Source organism: Rissa tridactyla, chromosome 1, assembly GCF_028500815.1.
Source record: "Rissa tridactyla isolate bRisTri1 chromosome 1, bRisTri1.patW.cur.20221130, whole genome shotgun sequence".
Lineage (NCBI taxonomy): Eukaryota > Metazoa > Chordata > Aves > Charadriiformes > Laridae > Rissa > Rissa tridactyla.
The window spans coordinates 192,045,130-192,072,685 of NC_071466.1; the positions used below are offsets into that span (position 1 = coordinate 192,045,130).

The 27,556-nt window shown below is 49.2% G+C and overlaps 1 protein-coding gene across 1 annotated transcript; it reads right to left on the reverse strand.

Moving 5' to 3' along the window:
* On the reverse strand, positions 1 to 26,088 carry WNT2 (Wnt family member 2). The gene is made up of 6 exons (XM_054187950.1): positions 25,990 to 26,088; positions 19,576 to 20,154; positions 17,912 to 18,135; positions 14,107 to 14,384; positions 10,949 to 11,213; positions 1 to 1,262 (listed from the first exon to the last, which is right to left on the reverse strand). Exons 2-6 carry the CDS (start codon positions 19,653 to 19,655, stop codon positions 1,033 to 1,035), a joined length of 1,077 nt encoding a protein of 358 aa, XP_054043925.1. The 5' UTR covers positions 19,656 to 20,154; positions 25,990 to 26,088; the 3' UTR covers positions 1 to 1,032.
* Positions 26,089 to 27,556: the final 1,468 nt, after the last annotated feature.

Sequence of the window (27,556 nt, forward strand, 5' to 3'; positions counted from 1 at the left end):
TATCGTTCTGAACATATTTAATAGATTTATTAAATTTAAAAGAGCATAAAGGTTGATAGATTCTTTAGAAACCATATCATTACTGAGACAAGGTATTTCCTTCTCCATCAGCTTTCTGCAAATGTTTTTCTGTTTATTCAGTAAATGAAAAATAGGAAACCTTATTCTCAGGTAGTTGAGTGTCCTCTACCCAGCTCTCACCGGGCTGAGAAACAAATCTCTTCTCTTCGATCCTTCAGATCACAAAAATGACTCAGCAGTTAACAAAAATGACCTTTTAAAAGCTTTTAAGGCAAGTTTTCACAAATACATAACTAAGGCATTTGCTCTGACTCTTTAATAGTTTATGAAAATGTTGTGTTGAATATATTTCCTGCAGTCTGCGTTTTGCCATGGGCCCATTTCTGCCCCATGGGAAGCCACAGGGTGCCAATGGCAGCCAGGGCGGCCCCGGACAACCCAGGGGACGGCAGCTGGGCCACCCCAGTGCAAACTCCAGTCCACCAGGGATGGAAAAACACGCCTCCTGTAGAGAGTTTCACTCAGACTGGCCCCAAACTTTTCTCTCATGGAGGAATCGCCAACTGGTGCTCAAACTCCCAAGCGCTTTGGTATCCAGGGCACAACTGTGACCAGCACAAGATCCTTTGGAAGACGCTTGAGCAAGCTCAGCCCATGCAGTTGTTGGTGGACTTGTTAGAAACGCCCCATCTTTGTGTCTTGCTGCGTTCCTGATGGACCAAATAACTTGCCGCAAGGTGTCCGGAGGAGAGTTGCGTGGTGGTTGGAAGAGCCCTGGCAGAAGTACGTCCTTCCAGAGCTGCATCAGTTTAACGGACAACTCTGCAGCAACGCCGTCATGCAGAAATGGGAAGTGAACGCTGCAGAGTTTGTATTAATTATTCATCAGCTTCTGTGCAATGAAAGACAAAGGCAAAACTGGATTAAAAGCAGAGGAGACCTTGGACGCGTTCCCTGCACGGACCAGGAAGGGCAAAGGCTGTGGTCCTCAAGCACCAGCATCCTGGTGCATCATGTCCGGGAGATCCAGCCAGCGGTCTTCGGCGCTTTGCAGGTGTGAATATCTACCACTTCCAGGCAGTCCTGGCAGCGCACAGCACAACACCAGTGGAATTTGCACTCGCATTTCGTCATTCTGCTGACGCGGGAGGTGTCGTAGCCCCTCCCGCAGCACATCACTTCGCAGCTGTCCATCCCGCGGGAGGTTTGGTTACAAACCCGACCCGCTGTCCCGAGGGACCCTACAGAGGAAACGCAGGAAAGGTCAGGAGGTGGATTTTAAGGACGGACGGAAAGCATATGAAAACAGGTATAGGAGATACAATTTGCAATGTATTAGATCCTTCAACATCATATCACACAGGATTCAAAATCAAGCCGGAGAAGTGCCTATAATAAGGCAAAATTTTGCTCAAATTCTCAAATTTACCCTGGAAATCTCTTTTGAAGATGAGGAGGAGTAAAATGAACTAAAAACTTTAAGGCTCTGCCTGATTCTTTTAGTATCATCGTGGTTTGTTTCATCTTTCCGTAGCGCCTCCTTCCTCTCCAGGGAGCAGGTTCCCTCCCCGAGGCAGCCGTGCAGCCCCCGCCTGTCGCCTGCCTCCCGTCCCCCGGGGCTGGGTGAAACGGGGCGCCCGGGAGGAGTACCCCACCGGTGCTCGGGGGCTCTGCAGGGGAGCCGGGGCTGGGCAAGTGGAGACCACTCCATTTGGTGGCTGCAAGGGACACGATGGGCAGTGTGAACGGTGCTGCCGGTGGTTCAAGTCTCTGCATAAACGAGCACAGGAGCACCCCAACTGCTCGGCATCACTGCAGCGTCCACCCACGGCCCCCCCGTGCCCACCAGTTCAGGTGGCAGCTGAAGAGCGGCTGCTCTGTGACACCCCTCATCTCTGCGGGGCAAGCACGAAGGGATCTTCTCCTCTTTCTTGATAGAAATTGAAAGAAACTAATCTGCAGCCTGCTGTGGACTAAAGGAGGGGTAGGGGAACACACCCCACCTCTTCGTGTTCTTAAAATCTCTCTGGAGTGGGCGAAATGCCTCTGCCCGTCTCCGCGTGGCACAAAATGGCTCTTTAAGGCATGTCTTAGCCCAAACAGTTACTGTCCCACAGAAGAGCTGCTGCTCATCTAATACCGACTTCTCGTAGGGTACACTTTAGGCTCTATACCGCGGCTGTGGACAGATTATTGTTATCCATCTGAAAACTTCATGATACTCATTGCTTCACCTGATTTCTTATGTTTTGCTATTGGAAATCAATTTCAGGCATAGCCATGAGTTGAACATTGTTCTGACATTTTCTCTAGACCAGATTATAGCTCCGTTCTTCGGTTCTCGGCCAGAATGAGATTACCTAAATATTGACCGTGGTCATTAAATTAAACATTATGGAAACATTTTATGAAGTGTATTCACAGGTGCACATCAAACACGAACAGTTTAACTTCTTAAAGAAAAAAAATACATGCAGACATTAATGCAAATTAGCAAACCAATAAATAAATAAAAATTAAAGTCTATTAGCTTGTAATTATGAAAAATCTAAGCTGCATGATTCAAATTTTCTTTTTATCCCCTCCTATGTGGTACGTATGGTTGTACATACCACCGCTGCTGTATTGAGCACTTCACGATGTACAAGTATTCCTCGTTCCTCCGTCCCCTACTGTCCCCAGCACCAGGGAGACTTCATGTCTTCTCAGGCCTGGCCCCAGACACTGGGGCAGTGAGTGGTCTCAGGGACTTGAGTAAAGTCACCTTCTCGGACTGTGGCTTTTCATGTGACTGACACACGACTTAAGACTCTTCGCCACAGTGGGGGAAATTTTGTTCTTCTTGCATCTCAGGCAAGACAGGCTTCACCTGCTGCCCCAGAGGAGTGTTTCAGTCATAGAATCATAGAATGGTTCGGGTTGGAAGGGACCTTAAAGATAACTACTTCCAACCCCCCTGCCATGGGCAGGGACGGGGCATCCAAAGCTTCCCTGGGCAACCTGTTCCAGTGTCTCACCACCCAAGAAGTCCCTAGAATTCATTTCAGCCTTCTCTCCCATAGCCTATACTCTTGGATTTATTTAAATATTCATTGCGCCAGGGGTAGAAATACACACCTGGAAAGCTTCAATATCAAATCGCTGGTCCAGGTCTGCTGGGAGCAGAGCAGAAGAAGGGCACTGTGTGGCCGCCTGCCCCCCAGGCTCAGCGTGTGCCCACGGCCACCTGTGCCACGAGCCACTTGCCGGCTGCTGCCGACTGCAGAGACACCAGCCCTGGCTCAGGGGTCCTGAGCTACAAAGGTGCTGTGGAGGCAGAGGGAGGAGAAGACACATTGAATGGAGCCAGAGATGGGCTCCTGCACCTGCAGCCTGATAAATCCCAGACCTCTTCAGGGTCTGAGCTCGTTCATGCTGCCGCCCATGGGGCAGTGCTCCGTGTACCATCCTTGGGGAGGCACCTGAACAGAACCTCAAAGTCCTCGAACCAGGACACTCTGCTATTTGCAAAGCACCTCACATTGATGGAAAAAACAGTGATGTGTTGCATCAGGCATGCCCGGCACCAGGAATCGGCAGCCACTCCTGGTCTCCTGTCCCCACAACCAGCAACGGCACCTGAATCCCATCCCATGCAGGGGGTCGCGGGGAGGAGGACGAGAGGTACCACCAAGCAATGACCTACACGGGCGCACACCACCCCTAGCAAGCACTCTGCCACACAGCTCTCCCTGCAAGGCCACCTGCACCTGCAACCTGCACATCAGGCAAAGCCGTGATGCCAAAAAGGCCTTTCCCAGATCCTTTCTCTAGGAATTGCTCCACACTGGGGAAGAGAGACTTCCAGAGGCCCATGGTACCCCTGATCTAGGCAGGAACAGGAGCTCAGGGAGATGCAGAACTACATGATCCAACTGTGGTCCTGCAGGAAGCCTGTGGCACAAAGCAAACCAAACCCCGCTTCCTGGCTGCCACGTTCTCCTCCACCCTGACATCTCGACGTAAGTGCCGGTGCTTGTGTCAGCCCACAGCAATATCCATCGCATCCCAGGCTGTGCAAAATACAACTGAATAACCACTTTTGTAGGGGCTCGTCCTGCCCTCTCTGCTTAGACCAAAAAAGAAAGGTACAATGGCCAAGCTTGCGACTTGTACGATTAATGTCCTGCCTCAGGAATTTGGTGTGAATTCCTGCTTACCTCCTTGCACGGGCTCCCCCGCGTCTCCCAACGCAGCACACCTAGGACAATAACCTCCAACAATCACGATTTGGGTTAGATTTCAAATCACTTGGTACTTTGCTCTCTGTGTGTAGTTCGTGTGAAACGAGCCGGACACTCGATAGCTTTCGCTGTGCCACCATCACTTGGTGGGCGGCCAGGCGTCACTCCTCCAGCAGAGGCAAAGCAAAGTCGCTCCCCACCTCAGCACATCTCCTGGCCAGGAGCAGAGTGGGGACGTGCCGCCAGGCTCCTGGCGGGGAAGGAAGACCCCACGTCCCCCTCCATGTGAGGACAGGCGCCAGGCATCACATCCGGCTGTGATGAGGTGCAGGAGCTGCCCCAGGAAGGTCTGACCACATTCCTCAGCCAAGGCACAGGTTAGTTTCCAACTCCACAGTTCTCATTTCCAGATGTTTGGGGAAACCACACCGCAGCGAAGGAGAACCTGAGCGGGATACACCTGCTGCTTTCAATGGGAGCTTTCCCACTGACTTCAAAACCAAAATTACTTCATAGAATCCCCTAGGTTGGAAGGGACCTTTCAGATCATGTAGTCCAACCATCAACCTAACTCGTACAAAAACCATCACTAAGCCATATCTCTAAGCACTGTGTCTACCCGTCTTTTAAATACCCCCAGGGATGGTGCCTCAACCACTTCCCTGGGCAGCCTGTTCCAATGCTTAATAACCCTTTCAGTGTAAAAATTTTTCCTAATATCCAGTCTAAACCTCCCCTGGCGCAACTTGAGGCCGTTTCCTCTTGTCCTGTCACTTCTTACTTGGCAGAAGAGACTGATCCCCACCTGGCTACAGCCTCCTGTCAGGTAGTTGTAGAGAGCGATAAGGTCTCCCCTCAGCCTCCTTTTCTCCAGGCTGAACAACCCCAGCTCCCTCAGCTGCTCCTCACAAGACTTGTGCTCCAGACCCCTCACCAGCTTCTTATTCTCCAGACCCCTCACCCCCTAACAGCTAGTCAGAAGCCGATATCATCCGATAGTGCCCACAACACATCAACATTTACCACGCTGCTAGGAGAGGAGGCTAAATTATCCACAGAACGTGATGAAAGAGAAAACAGGCTGATATAAAGGCTTAGTTTCTGAGCAAAATCAACGTTTTTGAAAAGTTCAAACAGCACCTTCAGCATCTCTGCGGCTTCTCTCGTGAGAAAGAAAATGAGCAGTAACTGCCAGCGAGCAGCCGGGCAAGTTACACACCCAGGTGACGACAACAGAAGACACTAAACAAAATAAAGCAGAGTTTTCTGAGCTTTGCCAGCTAATGTGCCTCCTCATCACTTAAAAGGCAGGAGTGTGTTCTAACTTGCAGAAGGTTTTCATGCAACCTCTTTGTTTTCAGTTCAAGTTTGGGAATTGCCATGCTGACACACGTTATACCTGCCAAAACATCCCCAGCTCTTGACACTGCCAACTTTACAGCCTGTACATCAAACTCTTTCTTTTTGGTTTGCGCAGTTGTTTTCTTAAGCAAACATATGGCAAGTTAAAAAAAATACTTTTTCCTATTCCTAAAAGCATTAAATTGATTTTATTCCTTTATAGCATGAGAACTCTGCTTCTTATTTCGACTGATTAAAAATATGGCTTCACGCAATAAAGTTCTTTCCTTTCACCTAAAGAAAAAAAAAAAAAAAGCAATGAAATCCCAAAAAACAATAAACTAGTTTCCACACAAGCATTTTGGGGGGAAAAAAAAAAAGAGAAAAGGAAATACGCACAGAAAAATAGCTCTGAAGCTACTTGTTGAATTGAGAAAGGTTCACGTGGAACCTAGGTACAGCAGCCGTGTCTGGAGGGGCTGGGATTCCCCAGGCCAGTGACCAAGAGATGGCAACGTGCTGATAAAAGCAGCTTATCCTGATTCAGTTTAGAGTAAACACGTGTCTCGCTCTAATTTCCAGAGCCACTGAGGGCTGTCACAACCTCTCAGGTCCCAGAGGCTCGTGGGGCGATCGCGCTGCTCCCTTGCCGGCCGGTGCTTGGAGAAGAGCTGCCCTGATGGAAGCCATCGCAATGCTCCAGCGTCAGCTTGCGCGGGGTTGGGACTGTACCCAACATGTCTGCAATGCGTAAATGGGGAAATACGGGCCAAGAAGTCGCGCAGGGACTGCCTGTATGCGGCTACCCTCAGGGAGAAGTTTTTGACAGAGATCAGGACTGGTTTCCCTCCATGGGTTACATACCTCAAGTGCTAACACATCTTGCCCAACACCAATACTTTCCGGGCTATACTTTAGTTTCACTTTTTGCTTTCACTCTGGACTTGGCCTCGTTCATCTCAGAAATGCAGCAAATAGCTTATGTGGGGCAGCAAGGGAAATAACACAAAAATAATCCCGTGAAGGACTCAAAGGAGGTCACCCTGGGCACGTGGTTTGTCACCCAACGGGCAGCTCTGGGGGCCGCCCGTAGCACTGCACAAGCACCTCTGCAGTGCTTTCCACTGGGACACCAGGTGTGGAGGGTCCTCAGACACAGTCGCAGCACCCTGCCTGCCTCTTGGGGACACAGGAGATGGCCACCACAACCCAGGTGTGGAACCCACACCCTATGTGCAGGCAGAGGCAGCGACACTGGCTTTGGCCGTGCCCAAACTGGGACCACATGAGTGTCGCAAGAAACCTGCAGATGACTTGAAGCAGATGGCACAGGAGTTTGCAGCAGGTCCCGAGGGACTGCTGCAGCGGCCTGAGACTGTCTGCACATAGACATGAGCTGCCTCTTTGCTCCACCACCGCTTTCGCTCAGCTGAAGCCTCGTTGCTACCAGAACAGTTGCAAACAGTCCACACATGCTCCCCAGTGCCATCCTGCCGCTCGCCCACCACCTCCACCTCGGTGTCCATGCTTGGGGACACAACCTCTCCGCTCCATATGCACCACCTCAGTGCACGTAGCCGAGCTCATCTCGCTCTACACACTTTGGTGGGAGTCTCTCTGCAGGAAAAGGCTTCACTCAAACACCTCCTAAGTTTTTTTTGATTGCTCTGTACAAATTAATTTTTAATAAACTTGTTCTAAGATGCTCTCTTTTGCAGAAAGACGTTACATTGCTTTAATAGCCTCCACGAACAACAGCCTGTAACGAGGGCGGGGGCAGCAAGCTGCTGATGCCCACGCGATGGCTGCTCATATGTTTATTCCTAAAGTAGTCTCTGCTAGTCCACCGGTACGTTCAAAACAAGATGGGGGCCTCCAGTACCTAAAAGGGGGCCTACAGGAAGGATGGGGAGGGACTCTTTATCAGGGAGTGTAATGAAAGGACACGGGGTAAGTGCCTCAAATTGAAAGAGGGGAGATTTAGATTAGACATTAGGAAGAAATTCTTTACTGTGAGGGTGGCGAGGCACTGGCACACGTTGCCCAGGGAGGTCGTGGATGCCCCATCCCTGGAAGTGTTCAAGGCCAGGCTGGATGGGGCTTTGAGCAGCCTGGTCTAGTGGGAGGTGTCCCTGCCCATGGCAGGGGGTTGGAACAGGGTGATCTTTAAGGTCCCTTCCAACCCAAACCATTCTGTGATTCTGTGTAATGGACCCAGCCTGCATGGCTATAGGTCAGGTAGAAATCTTTTAAAAACTAAAATGCTTCTAACAGAAGCTTATAAGCAGACAAGCGAGAGGGTTTTTTAGAGCATTTTGGAAGTGAAGTAACACGATCAGGGTAAGACAGGACGTGCGACAGCGGGACTGCCACTTGCATAGCCGTCACTTTCCTTCCCTTCACAGCTTTAGCATCTCTAACAGGTCTCTCCCTGTGCAGTCCTGGGTATACTTGTAATGGTTTTGGGAGCTGGAAGTTTATGATAACATAAGGGAAGACCACGCAAAGTGTGGCAAAAATGTGTGGCAAAATTTGTAAGCTCATGACAAGATTTTCAAAAGCCCCCTGGAATGTCCCACCTCTATCAAATTATGAATGCAAAATGGTGAGTAAAAATGATTTCAGCCTCCACGTGAGTAAAGTGAATTCTGAACACTTCTGAAAACCTTCCTTTGGTTCTGTTCTAAAAGTTGTGAAATCTTAATGCTAGACAAGAGGTGGTCGGGCTATTACCTTCTCTTGCCATTGAGTTGCTACTAGTGATTTCCACATATTATATCTGTCCCTAAATCAATGACTCGTGTTTTCCTCCCAGGAAAAAAAAATAGTAATACCAGATTTCTCACGCTGTAGGGGTGATCCATGTACGTATGTCCAGCTGCCTCCCCCAGACAGACTGACAGACCCAGTGGGGCATACTCAGCCCCAGCACCCTCCGCTGGCTGCCCATCACCAGGGAGAAGAGCCAACACTAAAAGCTCCGATGGCAGAAGACGAGGTATGAGGTTTTTTGGATAGGCCACTGATGGTACGACCCCTGAGCACCTTCAGTTTGCTGGCTCATGCGTGTTCACACACTCAAACCACAGAGGACACCGGCTTGGTTGCTTTACAGTTTGTGAAGCGTCTCCTGGTCAAGTCGTGCCGCTTCATAAGGTTTGCTCTGCGAATCCTTCGTTCACCCCCAACAATAACCAATCTCCAGCTACTCTTTTTTTTTTTTTCCTGAAGCACTAAGTTGCTTGAATTCCCCAGAGAATGAAAGGCAGTACTGTATCCAAGGACATACTACAGCGCTGTGGCATTACCTTTAGCTGACGCTGAGATGCTCCCCACCTTTTTCCAAACTCAGACTTCCATAATCTCATTTCATTTCCCACAGTTTAACAGGGCTGACACTCTGGAGCGCTCAACAGGGCAAACCGAAGGTAATAAAGTGCTGCTCAGCTGCTGAAATTGCCTCTCTCAAACCCAGATCAGTTTTTGTTCGTCTGATTCTTTCTTTGCTCCGGGCGAGCGGCAGGGCATCCCCTTAAGGGTTTACTGCAGCTTGCCAAAAAAATGCGCTCTTCCAAACAGCCACATTCTCTGAATTCTGGGCAGGAGAGAAACACCGCCCCAGCCGCAGCCTTGTCTTGGGCTGAGCCAAAGCACGTGTCAGACCCTGCCGGCTCCGGGAGGGCTCCACAGCACCCGGCAAGCGCACGTAAAACACTGCAGTGAAAAATGCCCACTCTCCCCCACCGTAACGAGACCGACAGGTGAGATTAGGTTTAGTGCAAAAAGAGCATTAAACGGCTTTTCGACACAGAAGCGGGTGGCGTACAGGCTCTCTTTCTGGGGGGAAAGAAGTCCCGGGTTTTACCGTGAGTGAGGCAACTTCAAGAAATAAAGGTTTGAATAAATCCTAGCCTGCAAAGTCAGACTCTGCACAATGCCACAAAATGCCCATTTATTCACTCGGATTAAAGTACTAGACTTTGTTCAAGCAATAAAGTCTAGTACTTTAAATATGGGAATATAGGCCACTATTCAAGGAACAATATGTGTTTGTGCAGGTAATAAGCATCACCCGCGAAAGCCATAAATAACATTTAAAATTACCTTGACTGCTCTACTAACCAGGAACACTATTCAACACGAGCATACTGGATGAAATTCCGGGTTCACTGAAGTCAATAGTACATGACCAGGATTTCACATATTGTTCTTATTTAAGTACAGTTGTTTTGCAATGCTTATTCCAAGTAAACTTGGATTGTAAATAGCCAGCGGTGCCAAAAAGAGCTGAGCTGCATTGCTATCCACATACTTACGGAGATGTCATACCGGGTGCAATCTGGTACGTTATACAACCTATTAATTAGTTCCACAACATCTTTCATACATTACTCACTCTGGCTCTCTTTTCCAAATTTCTGGTTTTCTAGTTGCTAGTTTTTAATTGCCACATCAGGAAACGCTATACACAGGTCGGGAACCGTTAGCAGGATTCCTGTTGCCTGGCAATGCCTCCAGTCCTGTAACACTGCTAAGTGTCTCTACTGAAATCTCCGAAAGCAGAAAAATTCCGTGTTAATAGCAGCCCTGAAACTTTACCTCTTCCCACGGGGGCTGGCAGGACTCTTCAGCAAATGTGATGGTTATCACGGACGGAGCCACGACCATCTCGTAAAGAGGAATAACAGCTGTGTCACCCCACGCAGCGGCCTGCGCCCCACCAACCTCTATTCGTTGGCTGGTGCAAGCGCGGTTTGCACCAAGCTGCCGTGCCTCCTACATCACCCACAGGGACAGATGTGTCTACAACTAGAGGGGTCCACGGCCCACAGTGAGCTGCGGGGAATGTGCCGATAAAGGAGGACACGGGTCTCTTGGGAGTCTGCAGAAGTAGCATAACAACATGGAAGAGAAGCAACGCAACTGGAGGTGGTATCATGGGGACGTCATGGGACCTGGGGCTGCTGCAGTTAGACGTGGCAGCTCTGGAGTGAGCTGTGTGATACAAGCGTGTATGTGGCTGTGTAGGGTACGGACCTGCCTCCAGAGCGTAACTTGAACTTAAACTTAAAAGCAGCTTTTGCCTTGCAGAGTCTCCAGGGCTCCACAGCATCTGGAAGAAACTGCGGAATTGTTAGAACAAGTGTCTGTCGTACATCTAGGGACATCGAGGAGCTATTGTTCTCATACAGAGCTGGCCTTCCAAAACATCCTCCTGCCTGTTTCCCCCCTGGTTACACACATGGATCTATACAGAGAGATATATATACACACACACACACTCAGTAATAATGATAAATTTTTGACCTTCAAGGTACAAATGTCTGAAATAAAACCATTCACATGTAATGAGAGAGGCTTACCTACATCCCTGTCCCTGATACAGTAGTCTGGAGAGCTTTCAAAGTATACCAGGTCATTCTTAGTTGGCTTCTTAAATCTCTTATTAGCCACGGTGAAACCCGTGCCATCTTGATTCATGACCACCTGAATCGCTCCATTGTATTTCTTCCACAGATAATCTCCTGTTTTCCTAAAGTCTGCCATGGCCAGCCAACAGGTCCTTAGAGTGCATGATCCACTCACACCGTGACATTTGCACTCCTGTTTCAAAAACCGCTTCACGGCCTGTTTAGAAACGCAGTAAAATACACACAGGTAAAACAAACTGTAATTTACGCTTCTCAGCCTTTTTCCATTCATCCTCTAATGCCAGGCTTGCAATGGGTCTCCAAGCCACGGTCTGTAGTGACACCCACTGGTAGCATCAAGTCATCCCCACATGGCTGGTCGGCTCTGGTTGCTTGACTCAACCCTACACACAATCCTCTGCCTGGTGGGCTTCCCTTCCCCGCTCCTGCCAGTCATCCCGAGGACTGGGATGGTCCATAACACCAGGACACGGACTGGGCAGGAGGAAACGATCTGGGAGACAGAGGGAACCACTGAGCCCCTTGGCGGGCAAAGTGCCCCGTTTCCCCGTCGTTCCAGCATCGCCATGCTGATGACCCTCTCGCTCACCTTCATGAAGTTGTCCTTTGCCATGAATAGTGTTTCAAATATGGCCTAGAAATTAAGAGGTGTTTCATATTAAAATTATTTTGCAGAGACTGTGCAAAGCATTGTACCTGGGCTAGGCATCAGATCCATGCAAAATTTTAAAATGCTTATAAACCTTTTAACAAACATTTTTGAATAGGACCTTCGAGAGATCATCATTAATTTAATGTCTGAATAGCATTAGAGCCATTTCAGCTTCATCTCAGACATTTAAACTCTCTGTACGACATTGGAGAACAACAGATGGGTTCATATACAATAAATAATTAATTCCCAATTCTGAAGATACGGATATTTGATCTATAAATAGTACGCCTTAAGGGTTCGTGAAATATGAACATTTTAGAGTTTGTCCAAGAGGACCAGCATCATGGGAAGAAGGTAGGAGGGAGGAAAGCTCCACGATTAGGAGTGAGACTGATGCACAGCGGGGTGTGTTTTTCAGTCAAGCACTCAGTAATAAAGTGAGAATGTGCCAGAAAACCAAAGCACTTCTAACTTTCGTTCTTTCTTTCCAACTTGTAAATGATTTGACCGCTTCAAAGAAGCCGCCGCCATTCCCACAGCCCCACTTCGTTGCCAACGGTACTTCCACAAAACTGGGATTCTGCTCAGAAAGGGATTTAAGCGGATGCTTCGTTTTAATTATCTGAGTAGAAATAAGTTAAACTTCTTGTACGTTCAAACCAACTTGCTGGACTGAGGCGTGGAACAGCAGAAGCAGCACGCAGGGATGGAGGCCCTTTTTGCAGTGACGTTCCTACACTGATACACGGCATATTATTTTGTGTGATTCGTATGGGATTATCGTAACTATTTATTCAATGTATTTATAAATTAGTGATATCTTAATAGCCTAGTTTTAAAATAAAACTATCAACACAGGCTTCTTCCCCTTTTGGGAGTGAGAAAAAGCCAAGGGCACAGCTGGGCTTACCCGGATCAGAACGCCATGCGCTTGAGGGCCCTGCAAAACTAAACCTACGCTATTGCACTGTGGATACAAACCGGCATCCCCTTCTGTAAAGCAGATGAGAACGTGCTGATTATTTTCAATCAAATACATTTATTAAAGTCCCTTTATCTTTCTTTCTTAAAAAGAAAACCAAAACAAAAAACCACAAACTACCTGCTTACCAATACCGTCGTATTATTTGGCATATATATATTTTTTTAAATTTACTAAGACACTCAACTATTTCAGAAAGTTCCCAGCATGGAGGTAATTCACCCCATAAACTCTTTGCTTGTGTTGTAGACTGCAGTCTCCTTGGCCAAGGAATACAAGTACAGCCATAGTATTGCATATGCACATCACTGACCTGAACAGCCTCACCTGGCTGTACCACACATTAGTTACACCTGCTGGCAATAAACAGGTGGAGGAAAGACATTGATGGGGGAATATTTATCAGAAAAAATCATCTACTTGCAGTACAATTCATTAAAATTGGATCTTTTCTTCTAAGAAGGGCTAGTTAATCCAGAACGATTTTACAGTTTATAAAGGGAAATTTTTAATACAATAGGATCAGAATATGAACAATTTACTTCCTGCTGAATATATGTTAAGAAAAACCGGACAAGAAACAAGAAGTCTCTACTTCTTGTCTCTACTGGTCTTGCACTGTAAAATACTCTTCTGTATTATTCCGGATGCCGTGGATGCAGCAAACTTTGAATATGTTTTTGAATAATGAAACAGCGTATTGCAGTTTCTTGCACTATTCTGACTATTTCTAGCCACCACCATAAAACGTGAGGGCATGTAACTCCTCAGCCCTTGCACCAGCAGTGGGCAATACGCCTGGCAACTACTCCTTCTGCTCAGCTACAATAAAAAAGTAAAGGCTCTTTGTTGAAATTCGTGAATGGTATTTTCATACAATGGTTAGAAAAGGGGGTCGGTTAGAGCAGGTCATGCCCCAAGGCCAACGCCTTTTGGAGGGATACGCATTTTGGATTTATTTTCTTGAAAAGCAAAGTAATTGTATTTTCTCTTTGCTCATTCTGTGTTTAGGTTTACCGTATACATATGGGAATGGACAGGATGGGGTTTTTTCTCCAATGCTATTCTGAATTTGCTCTTTAATAGTCAAGCCTGTTCTTCAGTGTGGTCTTCAGCCTCCCTTAGGAATTGCTGTTCTATATTAACCAAAAGTAAAACTCCTCCATATTTAAGGATTAGGCTCAAAACGAAACCTCCATCCAAACTCATCCTGCAACGCCCTGGACTCGGGCTCAACTTCCCACACATGGAGCCACCGAACTGACGGAGACGGGAGCACCGTGAAGCAGTTGCACCCGTTCTCTATGGAGATGCCTGCCACCCTGAACCTCCAAGGGAGACAGAAACAGCATCTCAGGCTCCCACTCATCCCATACGTCTTCCTAACTGCTGAGACCAGCCTGCAAGACCCACAAGAGCTCACCGAGAGGCATCTGTTGGACGGACACCCACCTTCCTTCCAGCTCTGTTGTTGTGAAGGTTCATCAGCGCTCTCGCGTCTTTTCCTTTCCGTTCTTTGGCATCTACGAAGGCTCTGGCAAATTTAACACCATAGTCGATGTTGTCGCTGCAGCCGCCCCAGTCAAAGTGGCCCTTGCTGTCCTTGGCGGAGCCTTTCTTCTTGGGATCGCAGGAGCAGGATTTCAGCTCCCCTTGGCTGCACGCCCTGGTGATGGCAAAAACAACTCCAGCGGAGGAGATGGCATGTACAAAAGCAGATTCCCGACTACCTGAAACAAACAAAAAAGTCACTTTAAAAATTGTTAGGGTAGTCAGCTTGAGTGGCTCTCCTGACTCCAGCCATTTAGCCTGGACTTTTTTGCTGAGCAAAAGATAAAACTGGGCTGAAATCACACATTCCCTGGAGCCAGAATTAGTCATGGCTTAAACTTGGACCCCTCCCTGGTAAAAGCTCATCAATATAGTGTTAGAGTTGGAAAACATTAAACGCGTGCTTCTGATATTGATTAATATACCTTCACGGATCAGTTGTTTTGTACAGATATGTGAACAGGACAGCTGGTATTTCTATCGTGCTTCATCGATTTAGGAAAATATATGAAGTGCTATCTCAGAGATGGGTTTAAGAAATGATTAAATAGGGACACTGGAACAACATGTACATTGCAAAATACTGCAAATCGCTCTAGAAACTAGCTTTTCCTCTTCTCAAGCACTCGGAATAAATTTTCCTGCTTAAAAGGCAGTTAGGAGAAATGTTGGGTGTTAGTTTCTGAAAATAAGTTAAATTTAGGTTTTTCTGCCTAGAACCAAGCCCGGTAACCGTAATCCACACAAATAAGTTCCATTAAATCAATGGCACTGCTTGTGTCATGCTCGAGGCAGGATTTGGCCTGGCAGCCGTGACTTCTACACGCCAGCTGTGCAGGCACTTCTCCCTTCTCTTAACGAAGACACTGTATTAATACTAAAGATTATCTGTATTTTTGGGCTATACCTACTCTTAGGCTATCAGGTACATACTTCAATGCTTAAGTTTGTTTTAAGACGTAGTCATTTACAATACAGAGCTATCTCACATTGGCACAACTGTATTTACGGTAATGGGATATTTTAACATTTTAGAAGTTTTTTTTAGCATGGAAGGGGGGAGAAGTAGCTTTTTGTGGAGTACCTAAGGCCACTAGCAGTGAGAGCCCCCTGTTGGGAGGAACTATAAGTCTTAAGTAATGTCAGCACAGTAAAGTGGGACCCCAGTGAGGGAATGTTATCTGTGATTTTATTGTAGGGGCAGCATTACACCGTATAACTTATTATTTAGTGTTTATATTCCAGTGGCATCTAGATCTTTCAAATAGGAAGGGCCCCGGACTGCGCATAACTTCGGCAAATGGCAATTAAAAACTTGCAAAGGGACTGGGCAAACCCTGCCCTCCCTACACTACCTTCAAACTCGGGCAGGAGACACCACGGCTTGTTACAAACCATATTCTTTTGAAGACTTCATTTCTGAGAAACCAAATTAAATGTTACAAATTAAAAAGAAACCCCTGATGTCATCGGAAGAGAAACGTTTCATTTGAGTTTACTAAACTACTCAAAAACGTTTCATTTCAAACTAGAGCAGTCTCAAGCCACACTTCCCGTGGCAGTCACCGCCTGGTCAGGCTCAGCGCAGGGCTCAGAAGCCCGACACCTTAATTCTCTCCCATCAGCCAGCAGCAAAGCTTCACTTTTGGGAGAACTGCATTTTTACTTTTTTTTTTTTTAAATGAAATAGCCTCACCAGAATTAGGCTGTGTTCTGCCAGACATGTTTTCCTGAATGTCAGACAAACCTCATCGACAGCTTCAGCTGATGGGTGACGTTACTGGTTACTCACAAATAATTGCTGAGGGAACACGAAACCAGTTACGGGAACTGACCGCGTACCAGCAGCGGAGCCTGGCACCCAGTGATGCTCCACGGATGAATCCCACTGCTCGGATCAGCGTGCCCAGCGTCTCCTGTTCTCCTCCCTGGCCCCACCAGTGGGGCAATGGCCCCAGGGTTCTTTCCTCCTCCTCCCCTTGCAGGTGCCACGCTGCTCACAGCCTGGAGAGGCCATCCCAGAGGGTACTGGGGACATCCCAGGGACACAAGTGTCAGGGCAGGGTCAGCCCAGGTGTGGCATTTGGTGAAGAGAGCTGCAGCTTAGAAGAATCTCAGCACGTTTACCACTTGGGTAGGGACATCCCGGGATGGTAACAGATCCCAGCCCTTTCTTTGAGTCAAAAGGACCACATCAGCTGTCTGAAGACTCACTAGATGCCTTAGTCCCCCATTTAGATGGCAACACGCCCCTGCTTAACCGTCCTTCCCTCAGGGTAGCACACTGTAGTCCTCAGCTGCCCGGGGTCCGCACAAGCCTGGCTCACCCCTATTGGACGTGTCCCTGCTTATCCCTCTCCCAAAGCCTACTCTGAGGGACCAGCTGTCACGCACGGCCTGGAGGGCAGCGCTGCCCCGGCCATGGGACATCTCGCAGGCGGCACAGCCCTGGTGGGGCTGCGCCCTGCTGCTGCACTTCCCTGGTAAGACGCTCCAGCAGGAACCGGCCTGTGGAAGGAGCTGTCGTCTGCCATCCCAATGCACTGGGATCCTGTTCGGACACGGGCTGCCCCTTTCAGCCCCCCAGAGTACTGGTATCCCTAGACGGGGTGGGTTGGGTTTTCCTTGCTGGAAAGCCCTCTGCCCAACTGCTGCATTCTGGTGCCTGGGTTTCTCTGTAGCTCTAAATTTGTGATTTGGGGGTCCATTATGCAGCAAAAAACCCAAAAAACAGAGAAGTTGGGAACTGCAGGGCAAGCCCATAATATGCCAGGCTCCCCCTTTTCTGAACCTTGTCCATGTCCTTCTGCTCTGATACAGGTTTTTAAGCAAAGCAGCACTTCTCATTGTCATATGTTGCAACGGGTTGAAACGGGCCAGAGGAAGGCACAAAGATGCTCACAGGGCTGGAGCACCTCTCCTGTGAGGGCAGGCTGAGAGAGTTGGGGTTGTTCAGCCTGGAGAAGAGAAGGCTCCGTGGAGACCTTATAGTGGCCTTCCAGTACCTAAAGGGGGCCTATGGGAAAGATGGGGAGGGACTCTTTATCAGGGAGTGGAGCGATAGGACGAGGAGTAATGGTTTTAAACTGAAAGAGGGGAGATTTAGATTAGATATTAGGAGGAAATTCTTTACTGTGAGGGTGGTGAGACACTGGAACAGGTTGCCCAGGGAGGCTGTGGATGCCCCATCCCTGGAAGTGTTCAAGGCCAGGCTGGATGGGGCTTTGAGCAACCTGGTCTAGTGGGAGGTGTCCCTGCCCATGGCAGGGGGGTTGGAAGTAGTTGATCTTTAAGGTCCCTTCCAACCCAAACCATTCCATGATTCCAGCTGCTCTGCTGACTGTGAGACCCTCAGATACTTTTGCATTTGCCCTTCCCTTCCTCCAGAAAAGTAAAACGCAGCTTCACCCTTGCTGGGAACACGGGTAAGGGGAGGAGGGTCACCACTTCCCGGTATTCCCCTGCTGTTCCCGGTAGTGCCGGCCCCTGCGCTGACCGTCCCTTTTCCCCTCCCGAAGAGCCCCGTCCCCCTCCCGCACCCCCCTTTTTACGCGGACCTCGCAGGCGCCGGAGAGGGGCGGCGGTGGACGCCGCGCCGGTGGCTGCGCGGAGGTTGCGCGCCCCCGCCCCATCCCGCGGGAAAGGCCCCTCCCAGCCCCCGGCGCTCCCCGGGACGGGAAGGAGGAGGGGGGGGACACACACTCACTGCGCAGCAGGACGCGGCCGAGCAGGCGCTGCCCCCGCTCCAGGGCGTTGCAGTCCCAGCGGTGGCGGCGGAACTGGTGCTGGCACTCGGCCGTCCAGGCGGCCACGCCGCGGCCGATGGAGAGCATGGCCTCGGGGTGCCGGCGGCACAGCTGCCGCTGACGGCTCACCAGGCCCGGCACGTTATCGCACATCACCCGCGACGAGCCCACGGCCCCCATGTACCTGCGGGAGGGAAGGGGAAAGGGCGGGCAGCGACGGGGACGCGCGACCACCGGCGGCGGGGGGGTCCTCAGCGCCCCCCGTCTGCGGGCGGGAGCCTTCCTCCGGCCGAGCCAGAGCTGCCGCTGCCGGGTTTTTTTTGGTTTGTTTGTGGTTTGTTTTTTTTTTTTTTTCTTTTTGGTGTGGAAATCCTTTAAAATGAGTCTCCGATGCTGTGTTTTTTAATAACGTGAAGCATTTAGGAGAACCCCAAACCCCGCTATTACAGCTTCGTGCAGTATTTCTTAAAAAAAAAAACACAAACCAAAAAAACCTTGACAAAAATTAAATTACATCATCATCTGCGTCCAGATGGTCTCTATTAGTCCTGAAATGTTTCGAAAGGTACCTTTTATAAAACCCAAACTACTATAGGTGTCTTTTGAAGGGATCAAACAGGAGAAAATGTCCTTTTCTTGTATTTTCATTACTTTATACGATCATAAAATCGCTAAAGCCGTGACTTTCAAAAAATAGATATCTTTAAGCGGCAGTTAAAAGACACCATGACAAAAAAGCCAGGGCGATAAATTACGTTTATACGGCTGTGGACACAGATAGTAATTTTATTGAAATATGCCCAGTCTGATAAATCAGGCTTTGATCCCGCATCAGCCAGCGTCAAGGTTTAAATGTGTCCCCCAGGTTTGTAAGAAGCGGTTTAACTCCTCTTTTACGCCAAGACTTTTCCAGTCTGGGCTTGGTGGGGGTCCCCAGCTGGAGGGGCAGGTTCCTTGTTTCCATTCTGACCCGTGCTACGAGACCGAACATCCCTCGAAGCGGGTCCTGCGCTGCCCGCGGGGCCTTCGCCCCTTTGCGCTTGCGGTTCGCGGTTCAGCGAGGAGCGACTTCGAAGGAGGGAGGGGACGGGGAGGGCGAAGAAGAAGGGAAAAACATAATAATAGTAATAATAATAATAATTAAAAAAAAAAAAAAAGTCCTCGCTGTAGCCAAGTCCCAGAACCGCCGGGGCGCGGAGGGCCGGCTGCCAGCATCTGCGCTTCATCCGCGCACCTCGGGCGTGTTCCCCGCGGCCCGCCCTCCTCCCACTCCCTCCGGCCGCTCTGGCAGGGGGTGCCCGCTGTGCTCCCCCCCCCCCGCCCCGGGCCGGGCCGGTTCCCCCCGCGCCCCTCGCTCAGCCCTCGCAGCTGCTCCGGGGTTTTGGGAAGGAGGAGGCCGGGGAGAAGGGACGGGGTGTGGAAGGAGATGCCGAGACCGTCTAATCCCCGCTCGCTGTTAAGGCCGGGCTTTCTGGAGCGGAGCAGCTGGCAGCGGCCAGCTCTGCTCGTACGAGACTGCGAGGGAGAGGCTTCCCCCCCACACCCCTCACCTCCCTAATTTACAATTAATCCGACCCCACCTTCCCCAAGAGCACATAAAAATTCCTGGAATTGCACAACTTACCACCATGAGGAGGTGACTGGTGGGGTCGCCCAGACCAAGACCAAGGGAAGAGACCACCAGATCCCAGAGAGAAAGTTCATGTTAGAAACGCTTCGGTCCACATCAGGTCAGTCGCGGGGGGCAGGAGAAATCCCATGGAGCAACAATGACCGGCAGGAGCAAACGCACCTTGGGGGCTTCTTCCTTCCCTGGGTCAAGCGCCTCCGCATCCCCAGGCAGTGCCGACGGGTTTATTGATCCCCTCCCGGGGTACGGGGGATGCCGGTCTGTGCATCGCTCCGCATTCCTCTCGGCTCGCCCCGCACCAAATCCTTCAGGACAAGGAGCTCAGCCCCGCTCCCATCCTTCATCTTCGCCTTGATCCAGCTCTTCCCTGCAGTCACAGCAAAACTGAGGGGCTGGTGCGGGCTGCTCGCAGACTGGGTGGGTTCTGCTTTGGGTTGTGTTTTTTTCTTTTTTTTTTTTTTCCTCTGAAACTCTGATGGATGAAATGATGTCAAGAGACACTGGGGGAAGAGGAGGAGGTAACACCTCTGATTAGGCAAGGAATCCCGAGGAGCCAGTTGCTTTCCAGTAACCCTACGAGCAGACAGTTAGTTCAAACAGGGCAGCAGATGCTGCGCCATCCGCTGCCACCAGCCGCGACCACCCCGGCTGTTAAAAACCAGCAGCCCTTTGACACCTCCCAGGGTTTGACACGACGCCGCTTTATTAATTACTCCGTGCCGCGCCCCCGCAAACACCGAGCACAGACCGACACCACGGCTTGGTGTCCAGCGGGGAGCGGGGACAGCCCAGCTGCGGGGGTGCGACACCGCCCTGCCGCCTCCCCTCGCCCCCGGCAACCCCACGCAGCCACCTCCCGCGGCCACCAGCGCCGGGCCCCCCGGCCGATGGGCTCCGGCGAGGAGAACATGGGCTACTCGCCCCATCGCGGCTCTTAAAGCCCGGGGCGGGGGTTGGGGGGGAAGCCCGCTGCCGCCGCAGCGCCTCCCCGCCCCGAGCAGCGACTCGGCGGGCGGGGAGGCGGCCGGGAGCGGCGGCCTGGGGCGGGGAGCGGGGCGATGCCTCCGGGGCTGGGGGTACCCGCCCCGCCACCCCCGCCGGCGGGAGCGGCTCCTTCCCGGCAGCGAGCCTGCCCGGCGCCCCGGAGGCGAAGCGACAGAAGCGGCGGCTCCGGCTGCCGCCCCGACCGGAGCGGCCCCGACTGGCCCCGGTGACCTGCCCTCGCATCCACGCATGGGGAAGAGGCGGCCTCTCGCTGCGTGTCAGTCCCCGTCGGGGCAGGTCCCAGCCCTCCTTCCCCTCCTGTCACAGAATCATAAAACGGTTTGGGTTGGAAGGGACCTTAAAGATCATCCTGATCCAACCCCCCCTGCCATGGGCAGGGACACCTCCCACTAGACCAGGCTGCTCAAAGCCCCATCCAGCCTGGCCTTGAACACTTCCAGGGATGGGGCATCCACTGCTTCTCTGGGCAACCTGTTCCAGTGCCTCACCACCCTCACAGTACAGAATCTCTTCCTAATATCTAATCTACATCTCCCCTCTTTCAGTTTAAGACCTTTACCCGTCCTCCTTGCAATGTTCTCAATCCATTCGTCCTTCTGCACCTGTGCAGCATCAGCTCCCCTCATCTCATCCTTACCTTAAACCAGCTCTTCACAGCGGAGGCCTCCTCTCTCCTCCCCGTGCAATGAGAACTTCTCCATCTCCAGACCCCAAGAAGTCCACCGAAGGACCTTTCTGCTCTTCAGCTCCCCATTCACTTTCCCCCCTGCTGTTAATCACAGCTTCTTTAACGATCACCAAGACAGAACCGCTCTAGTAAGTCCATTTTATCAGCCACATCTCACCCACAACAAATGCATCAGACTAGGGCCAGAGAAGACAGCAGCTGTCCCTGAACTCCAAGCCATAAGGAAAGGTGTCTCGTCCTTTCATGTTGGCACTATTCCAGTGCCAGCCCGTCCACCCAGTGGCACAAAGGCACTGGCACTGCTTGCCCATAAATCAGAGCTTCCAGGTGACGCAGTCCCACTTTCCTTCCCTGTGACTGATGGTTGCCAAATAAACAAACTCAAGAGGAAGGAATTTAGCAACTTTTTTTTTTTTTTTTTTACTTAGTGGCATCTCTATATGGGAAATACAGGACAACAGACATTAAACAAAACAAAAAGAATCAAAAAACCACCAACAAACCCCCCCCCAGTCAGCCCACTTTGGCTGTAACAAAGGAAAACTCTGAAGGTTGCTAAAGAACTTCAGAATCATATAGTTCTTGTTCCTGAAGATGCCCTCAGTTGTCAACCCCAAGTGAAAATCCTGGAAAAGCAAGCTAGGAAGCACCCTTGGGATCTGTTCTCCAGGCAGCACATTACAGCCATGACTGCGCACAGAACTGACATCGGTCTTCCAGGCTGTCGCCCAGCGTGACTCCTTGAGATCCCAGACATACAACCAGATGCAAGCACGCAGTCTTTCGGAAAAAAAATGCAAAAGGTAGAGTCGTGCCAACTTTTGAGATGGTAACATTCACACAATTCTCAATTTAACTTTAAAAACCGTCTCAAAATGCAAACACCCCCACAGAAAACACCCATTCCCCCACTCCACCAACATCAGAAAGGCTTCTAGTTGCAAAGACTTCAGGTCAAGGGCAACTGAAGCTTGGAACACATTACTGCTTCCCCAGCAGTGCCACTTGCCCAGAGGCAACTACAGTTCCAGTTACTGACTCCACCACGTCTTAAAAGCAACAGACGAGCATTCTATATCTATTTGATAAAGCACTATCAGCCTGAAGAAACACACTCCAATTCTCAGCTGCTGGCCAACTTCAGTTTCTGAAGTTTAAGAGACCAATTAGCAGGGGGGAGAAAAGGCAGGGAGAGGACAGCTACAGTCCTACTGCCACCAGCCTTCTCGGGTTTGCAGCAAGAAGTTGACCTGTGTTTTTTCTGAAATACCCTTCTGGACTGTTGTGGGAGCTCCTTTACCTCTGGCAACTGCACCAGCGGCTCATGAATGACGTCCCCTGCCCCTCCAGAAGGGTCATTTACCACACCTGCATTCCAGCTTTACTGCTTTCCAGATTCCTTCTCCAAGCACTACACTCTGTGCTGGCCCTACACGAATTCACCCTGGATGCATCATTTCTATTAACCGCTCTCTCCCGTTACACAGAACGGAACAGACCAGGCTGGGACGGGCCCTGGGGACTGTGTTGGGTTTGCATGGCAAGGTTTTGATAGCAGGGGGACTACAGGGGTGGCTTCTCTGAAAAGATGCCAGAAGCTTCCCCTGTGTCCGATGGAGCCAGTGCCAGCTGGCTCCAAGATGGACCTACACTGGCCAAAGCTGAGTCCCTGCTTACCACAGGGGGGTTGGACTAGATGACCTTTGAGGCTCCCTGCCAACCCAACACATTCTATGAGTCTATATGATCGGTGACGGTGGTAGCACCTCTATGATAATGTATTTAGGAAGGGGAAAAAACCTGCTGTAAAACAGCAGCACCAGGGACAAGAGTGAGAATCTGCGAGAGAAACAACTCTGCAGACACCAAGGTCAGAGAAGAAGGAGGGGAAAGAGGCGCTGCAGGCACTGGAGCAGAGAGATTCCCCTGCAGCCCATGGTGAAGCCCATGGTGAGGCAGGCTGTCCCCCTGCAGGCCATGGAGGTTAACAGTGGAGCAGATACACACCTGCAGCCCGTGGAGGACCCCACACCAGAGCAGGTGGATGCCCAAAGGAAGTTGTGACCCTGTGGGAAGCTCCCACTGGAGCAGGCTCCTGGCAGGACCTGTGGACCCATGATGGAGCAGGTTTGCTGGCAGGACATGCGACCTCATGGGGGACCCATACTGGAGCAGTCTGTTCCTGAAGGACTGCATCCCATGGAAGGGACCCATGCTGGAGCAGTTTGTGAAGAACTGCATGCTGTGGGAAGGACTCACATTGGAGAAGTTTGTGGAGGACTGCCTCCTGTGGGACCCCACGCTGGAGCAGGGGAAGAGTGTGAGGAGTCCTCCCCATGAGGAGGAAGGAGTGGTGGAGACAATGTGTGATGAACTAACTGCAACCCCCATTCCCCGTACCCCTGTGTCAGAAGAGGTAGGGAAAACCGGGAGTGAACTTGAGCCTGGGAAGAAAGGAGGGTGGGGGGAAGGAGACAGAGCAGCTTGGTGGGCACCCGGCGTCCAGCCAAGGTTAACCCACCACAGGGACCTCTTCCAGTCCAAGCGCTTGCTCAGGGCAGGGTCAGCCTGCAGGCTGCCCAGGCTGTCCAGTTTCAAGTACCTCCAAGGACAGAAACACTACAACCTGCTTCAGCATCTGACCCGGGATGCATTTTTCCCCCCTTAAGTTTAAATGAATTTCCTATACTTCAGTTTGTGCCCGTTGCCTCTTGACCTGCCCCTGGGCACCACTGAGAAGATCCTGGCCATCTTCACTCCACACCCAGATATGTACACACAGGGATAAGACACCCCTGAGCCTTCTCTCAGCCTTTCCACGTAGCTCACATGCTCCAAGCCCTTCAGCATCTTCACGGCTCTTCACCGGACTCACTCCAGTATGTCCATGACCCTCTTAGCACCAAGGAGCCCAGGACTGGACCGAGCACTCCAGAAGTGGCCTCCCCAGTGCCGAGGAGAGGGGAAGGATCACACTCTCGACCTGCGGGTGATATGATGCTGTTCCTGATGCAGCCCTGGAGAGGCTAGTTGCCACCCTTGCCGCAAGAGCGGACTGGACTTTCAAAGCTCTACGTGCCTTCAACGAGAATTATGCACTGAGTTTCTCATCCAGTCAAGAAATCATGCCATGTGCAATACAGGTGACAGCAGAGTAGTCAGGAACACTGAAAGCCCAGTTTTTTGCATACATACCTTAAATTGACCTGGGGTTTTTCAATACAATAGTGAAAATAATGTAGTTAAACCTGTATTTCTACATTCAAATAAAGACTTTTCAGAAAAGCTGAAGGCATGGAAGGCTCACCTGAGAAGAATAATTAGTAAGAAAAAAAACCCCACCAAACCCTTAAGTAGAAGGCATCTTCCCATATATATCACAGTCAGTAGCACAGCTTAAAACAACTGAAAATCCTTCCCAGAGGGATCCCTGGATAGTTCCACTTCCAGGGACTATGGCTCTGTATTACACGAAATGACACCATTTGAATCAGGATAAAAACTAGAAGTAATTTAACAGCTATTAAAGCTGTTAGGGATACACATCACATTATTCATTTAATGCCAGTAATGCCTCATTTTATACCTCACCACTTATAATTTCTGGTCCGTAAAATACAGACCCCATTACCTGGAAAATCCTATTTCTAGAATAGGGAAATACACATTTCCTCCATGCCTCCAGGACAAAGAAATGACAGTAAAAGTCTTTAAAAGCAGAAACCTGCAGTTATGGTACCTGCTAGACCTTCAAGGCTTTTTATCTGCGCAGAAAGATGACCTCTCGTATCAATACCAAAACAGACGGCAAGGAAGCGGACAACTAACGCAGACAAGCTATGGATCACTTAGCCATCCTTTCACGACACAGGGCAAGATGGATTTACTCAATTTATTCTGAGAGAGACTTGTTCAGCAAGGCTGAAGACTCAAAATCTTCCACCACGTAAGGCCCAAAGCAACATCTGTAGTACTTCACCAGTAACACAGAAGTTTTATTTGGGAAAGAAAACCTGTAACTTTTGCAGAACTGCTGGAACAGAGAAGGCAAATGCAAGCAAACACCTACTCACACTTAGGAGTAAGGAACACCTGAGGGGTTCAAAGACGGCAAGACGAAAAAGAATAAACTGCACAGCTCATGCGTAAGTCTTGTCCCCAACAAGGCAGTCAGATGAAATGAAAGAAAACCCAAACACAACACTTCTCCAAGTCAATGGAGAATGTAACAAAAAAAAGCTCACTCTTCCTCCATTGAAGAATACAGATACCCCAAATTAGTGTCTACTATTTGCAACTGGTACCCAACAGGAGTAATTAAGCAACGCCTTACGACAGGCCAGGTACTCCACAAGCAAAATTTAAAGGGTGGGGCAAATCCCAAGCACAGGAAGAGAGACACAACCTGCAGTTTATCTTGGACAGGACAAATTAGAAACAAAAATTCTTTCGGTTCTTTCACATCTCCACAGGATCACCCAAGTCCCTGATTTTACATAACAGTCTAAAGATTCAGAAAAGGCCATTGCATGAATATTCATCTGCATGAAGAGAAGTTAGGTATCCAATGGTATTGCAAGTAGGAACCTCGCTGCATCTTTAAGCAACTATGTAGCTGCAGGATTTGGCCCCAGGTCCAATCCACTCAATCCTCCTCCATCTCCATTTGCACTACTGTAAGAGAGGAACAATAGCTCCCAGGCTGTGCAGCTTACCTGCTTAATGCATGCAAAGCTCTTTAGCGTTCTCCTCCACTCCCCTCATAGATATGCAAATCGTTGTATTCTTACTGTTCTGGGATAATGACTTTAATTTGATGATTTACAGAAGGAGGCCTCTCAGCAGGGACATTTTCATCTGCAGGCTTCCTTGTCTGGTGCTGGTGGGGGTGAGAATTTTGACAGGGTAGCTCAGCAGACAGATGCTGAAGGAATCTCTTTCTTTGCTTCCCATCCTACCATAATCACATTGTGACACCTTCTCAAACACAGGATTTGAAAGAGGCACTGGAACAACATGAAAGTGAATAAAGGACCTTGAAATTCATTGTTTAAATCCGAGTTTGGAATCCGAAGAGGAAAACAGACATTTTTTATGATATGTTAGGTTAAAATAATCCTTGTTTACTTGGCTGTTACCATATCCTACTCATGCAAGACAGTTCATGACCAATCAATTAATGGAACAGCTCAAAATGCTTATTCCAAGATCCTTGCTTCTCCTGTGTGGTTTATACCATTTTGAACACTTCTTCAACAGTGCACCATGCTAAGGATGCTGCTGGCAGAAAATCTATGTTTAACCCAAATGCTGTTCACATGTGTGTTTGCAATTGTGATTATAAGCAAGTGATCCATAAGATAACAGGACCAGCTTCTCCCAAATGCATTTTGGAGGTCATCTCCAAGTGTTCAGACTTTTGGCTCATTTCTGCAAATAATGTTTTACTGTAACTAGAAAACATTTAGCAGCAAGTATCATGCCTTATTTTTTTCCCCTCATAGGTACTTTACACTGATGGCATCATTCATATTGTTATAATTTAGTGAAATACTGAGAAAATTATTTTCTGGAACAGATTTCCTATTCAACTGCAAGACCTTCAAGGCTAGCTTAAAAGCTTCCATATAAGTGGAGTTATTTTTAGTTGTTGTTTCAAATAACAAGATCTACTACTGGTAGGAAATGCACCTCTTGAAATGGAAGCTACTTTCAGTGTCCTTTGAAGTGGCTTTGTTAATGCAAATTCTCAGTGAATTGGAGAAGTAAGGAATAGTGTAGAGTACTATTAAGGAATAGTGTAGAGTAAAGACTAAGTAACATAATCTTTTCAAGGGCAGTATTGCAGAAACCTCACTAGTGGTTGAAATAATTCCACTTAACTAAAGTGAAAGTACACGTTGGAAACGTAGTAAGAACAAAATGCCTGTCTACCTTCCTGCTCCCAAAAAAGACAAAAAATAAAAAAAGAACAGAAAAGGAAAAAAAACCCTCACCCAAAAGAAAAAGTCAAAGTCCTAGTAATACTTGTGAGCCATCCCACCACTGGGAACTGCATCTGAATTGCATTTTGGGCGAATTAGAGAAGTGCTCTGTATATATAAAGATCCACGCGTATGACAAACAGTTAGAACTGTGCTTTACAGATTTTTGTATTTCCATGGATGTTTCCATTTCCATGGCTTCTTCCTTTTGGGATATGCATCTTATAAATTCAGGATTAATTATAAGGTAACATCAAGAAATAGAGAACTATTTTTAAAATATTTCCTTTTCTATACT

Excerpts from the sequence above, each read along its gene's own strand:
- WNT2 (XM_054187950.1), bottom strand. The coding sequence starts at position 19,655 with ATGAACTTTCTCTCTGGGATCTGGTGGTCTCTTCCCTTGGTCTTGGTC. Across the intron at positions 11,214-14,106 it reads ACAACAGAGCTGGAAGGAAG|GCCGTGAAGCGGTTTTTGAA; the intron begins GTGGGTGTCCGT and ends GTTTCTAAACAG. Across the intron at positions 1,263-10,948 it reads TATCAGGGACAGGGATGTAG|GGTCCCTCGGGACAGCGGGT; the intron begins GTAAGCCTCTCT and ends TTTCCTCTGTAG.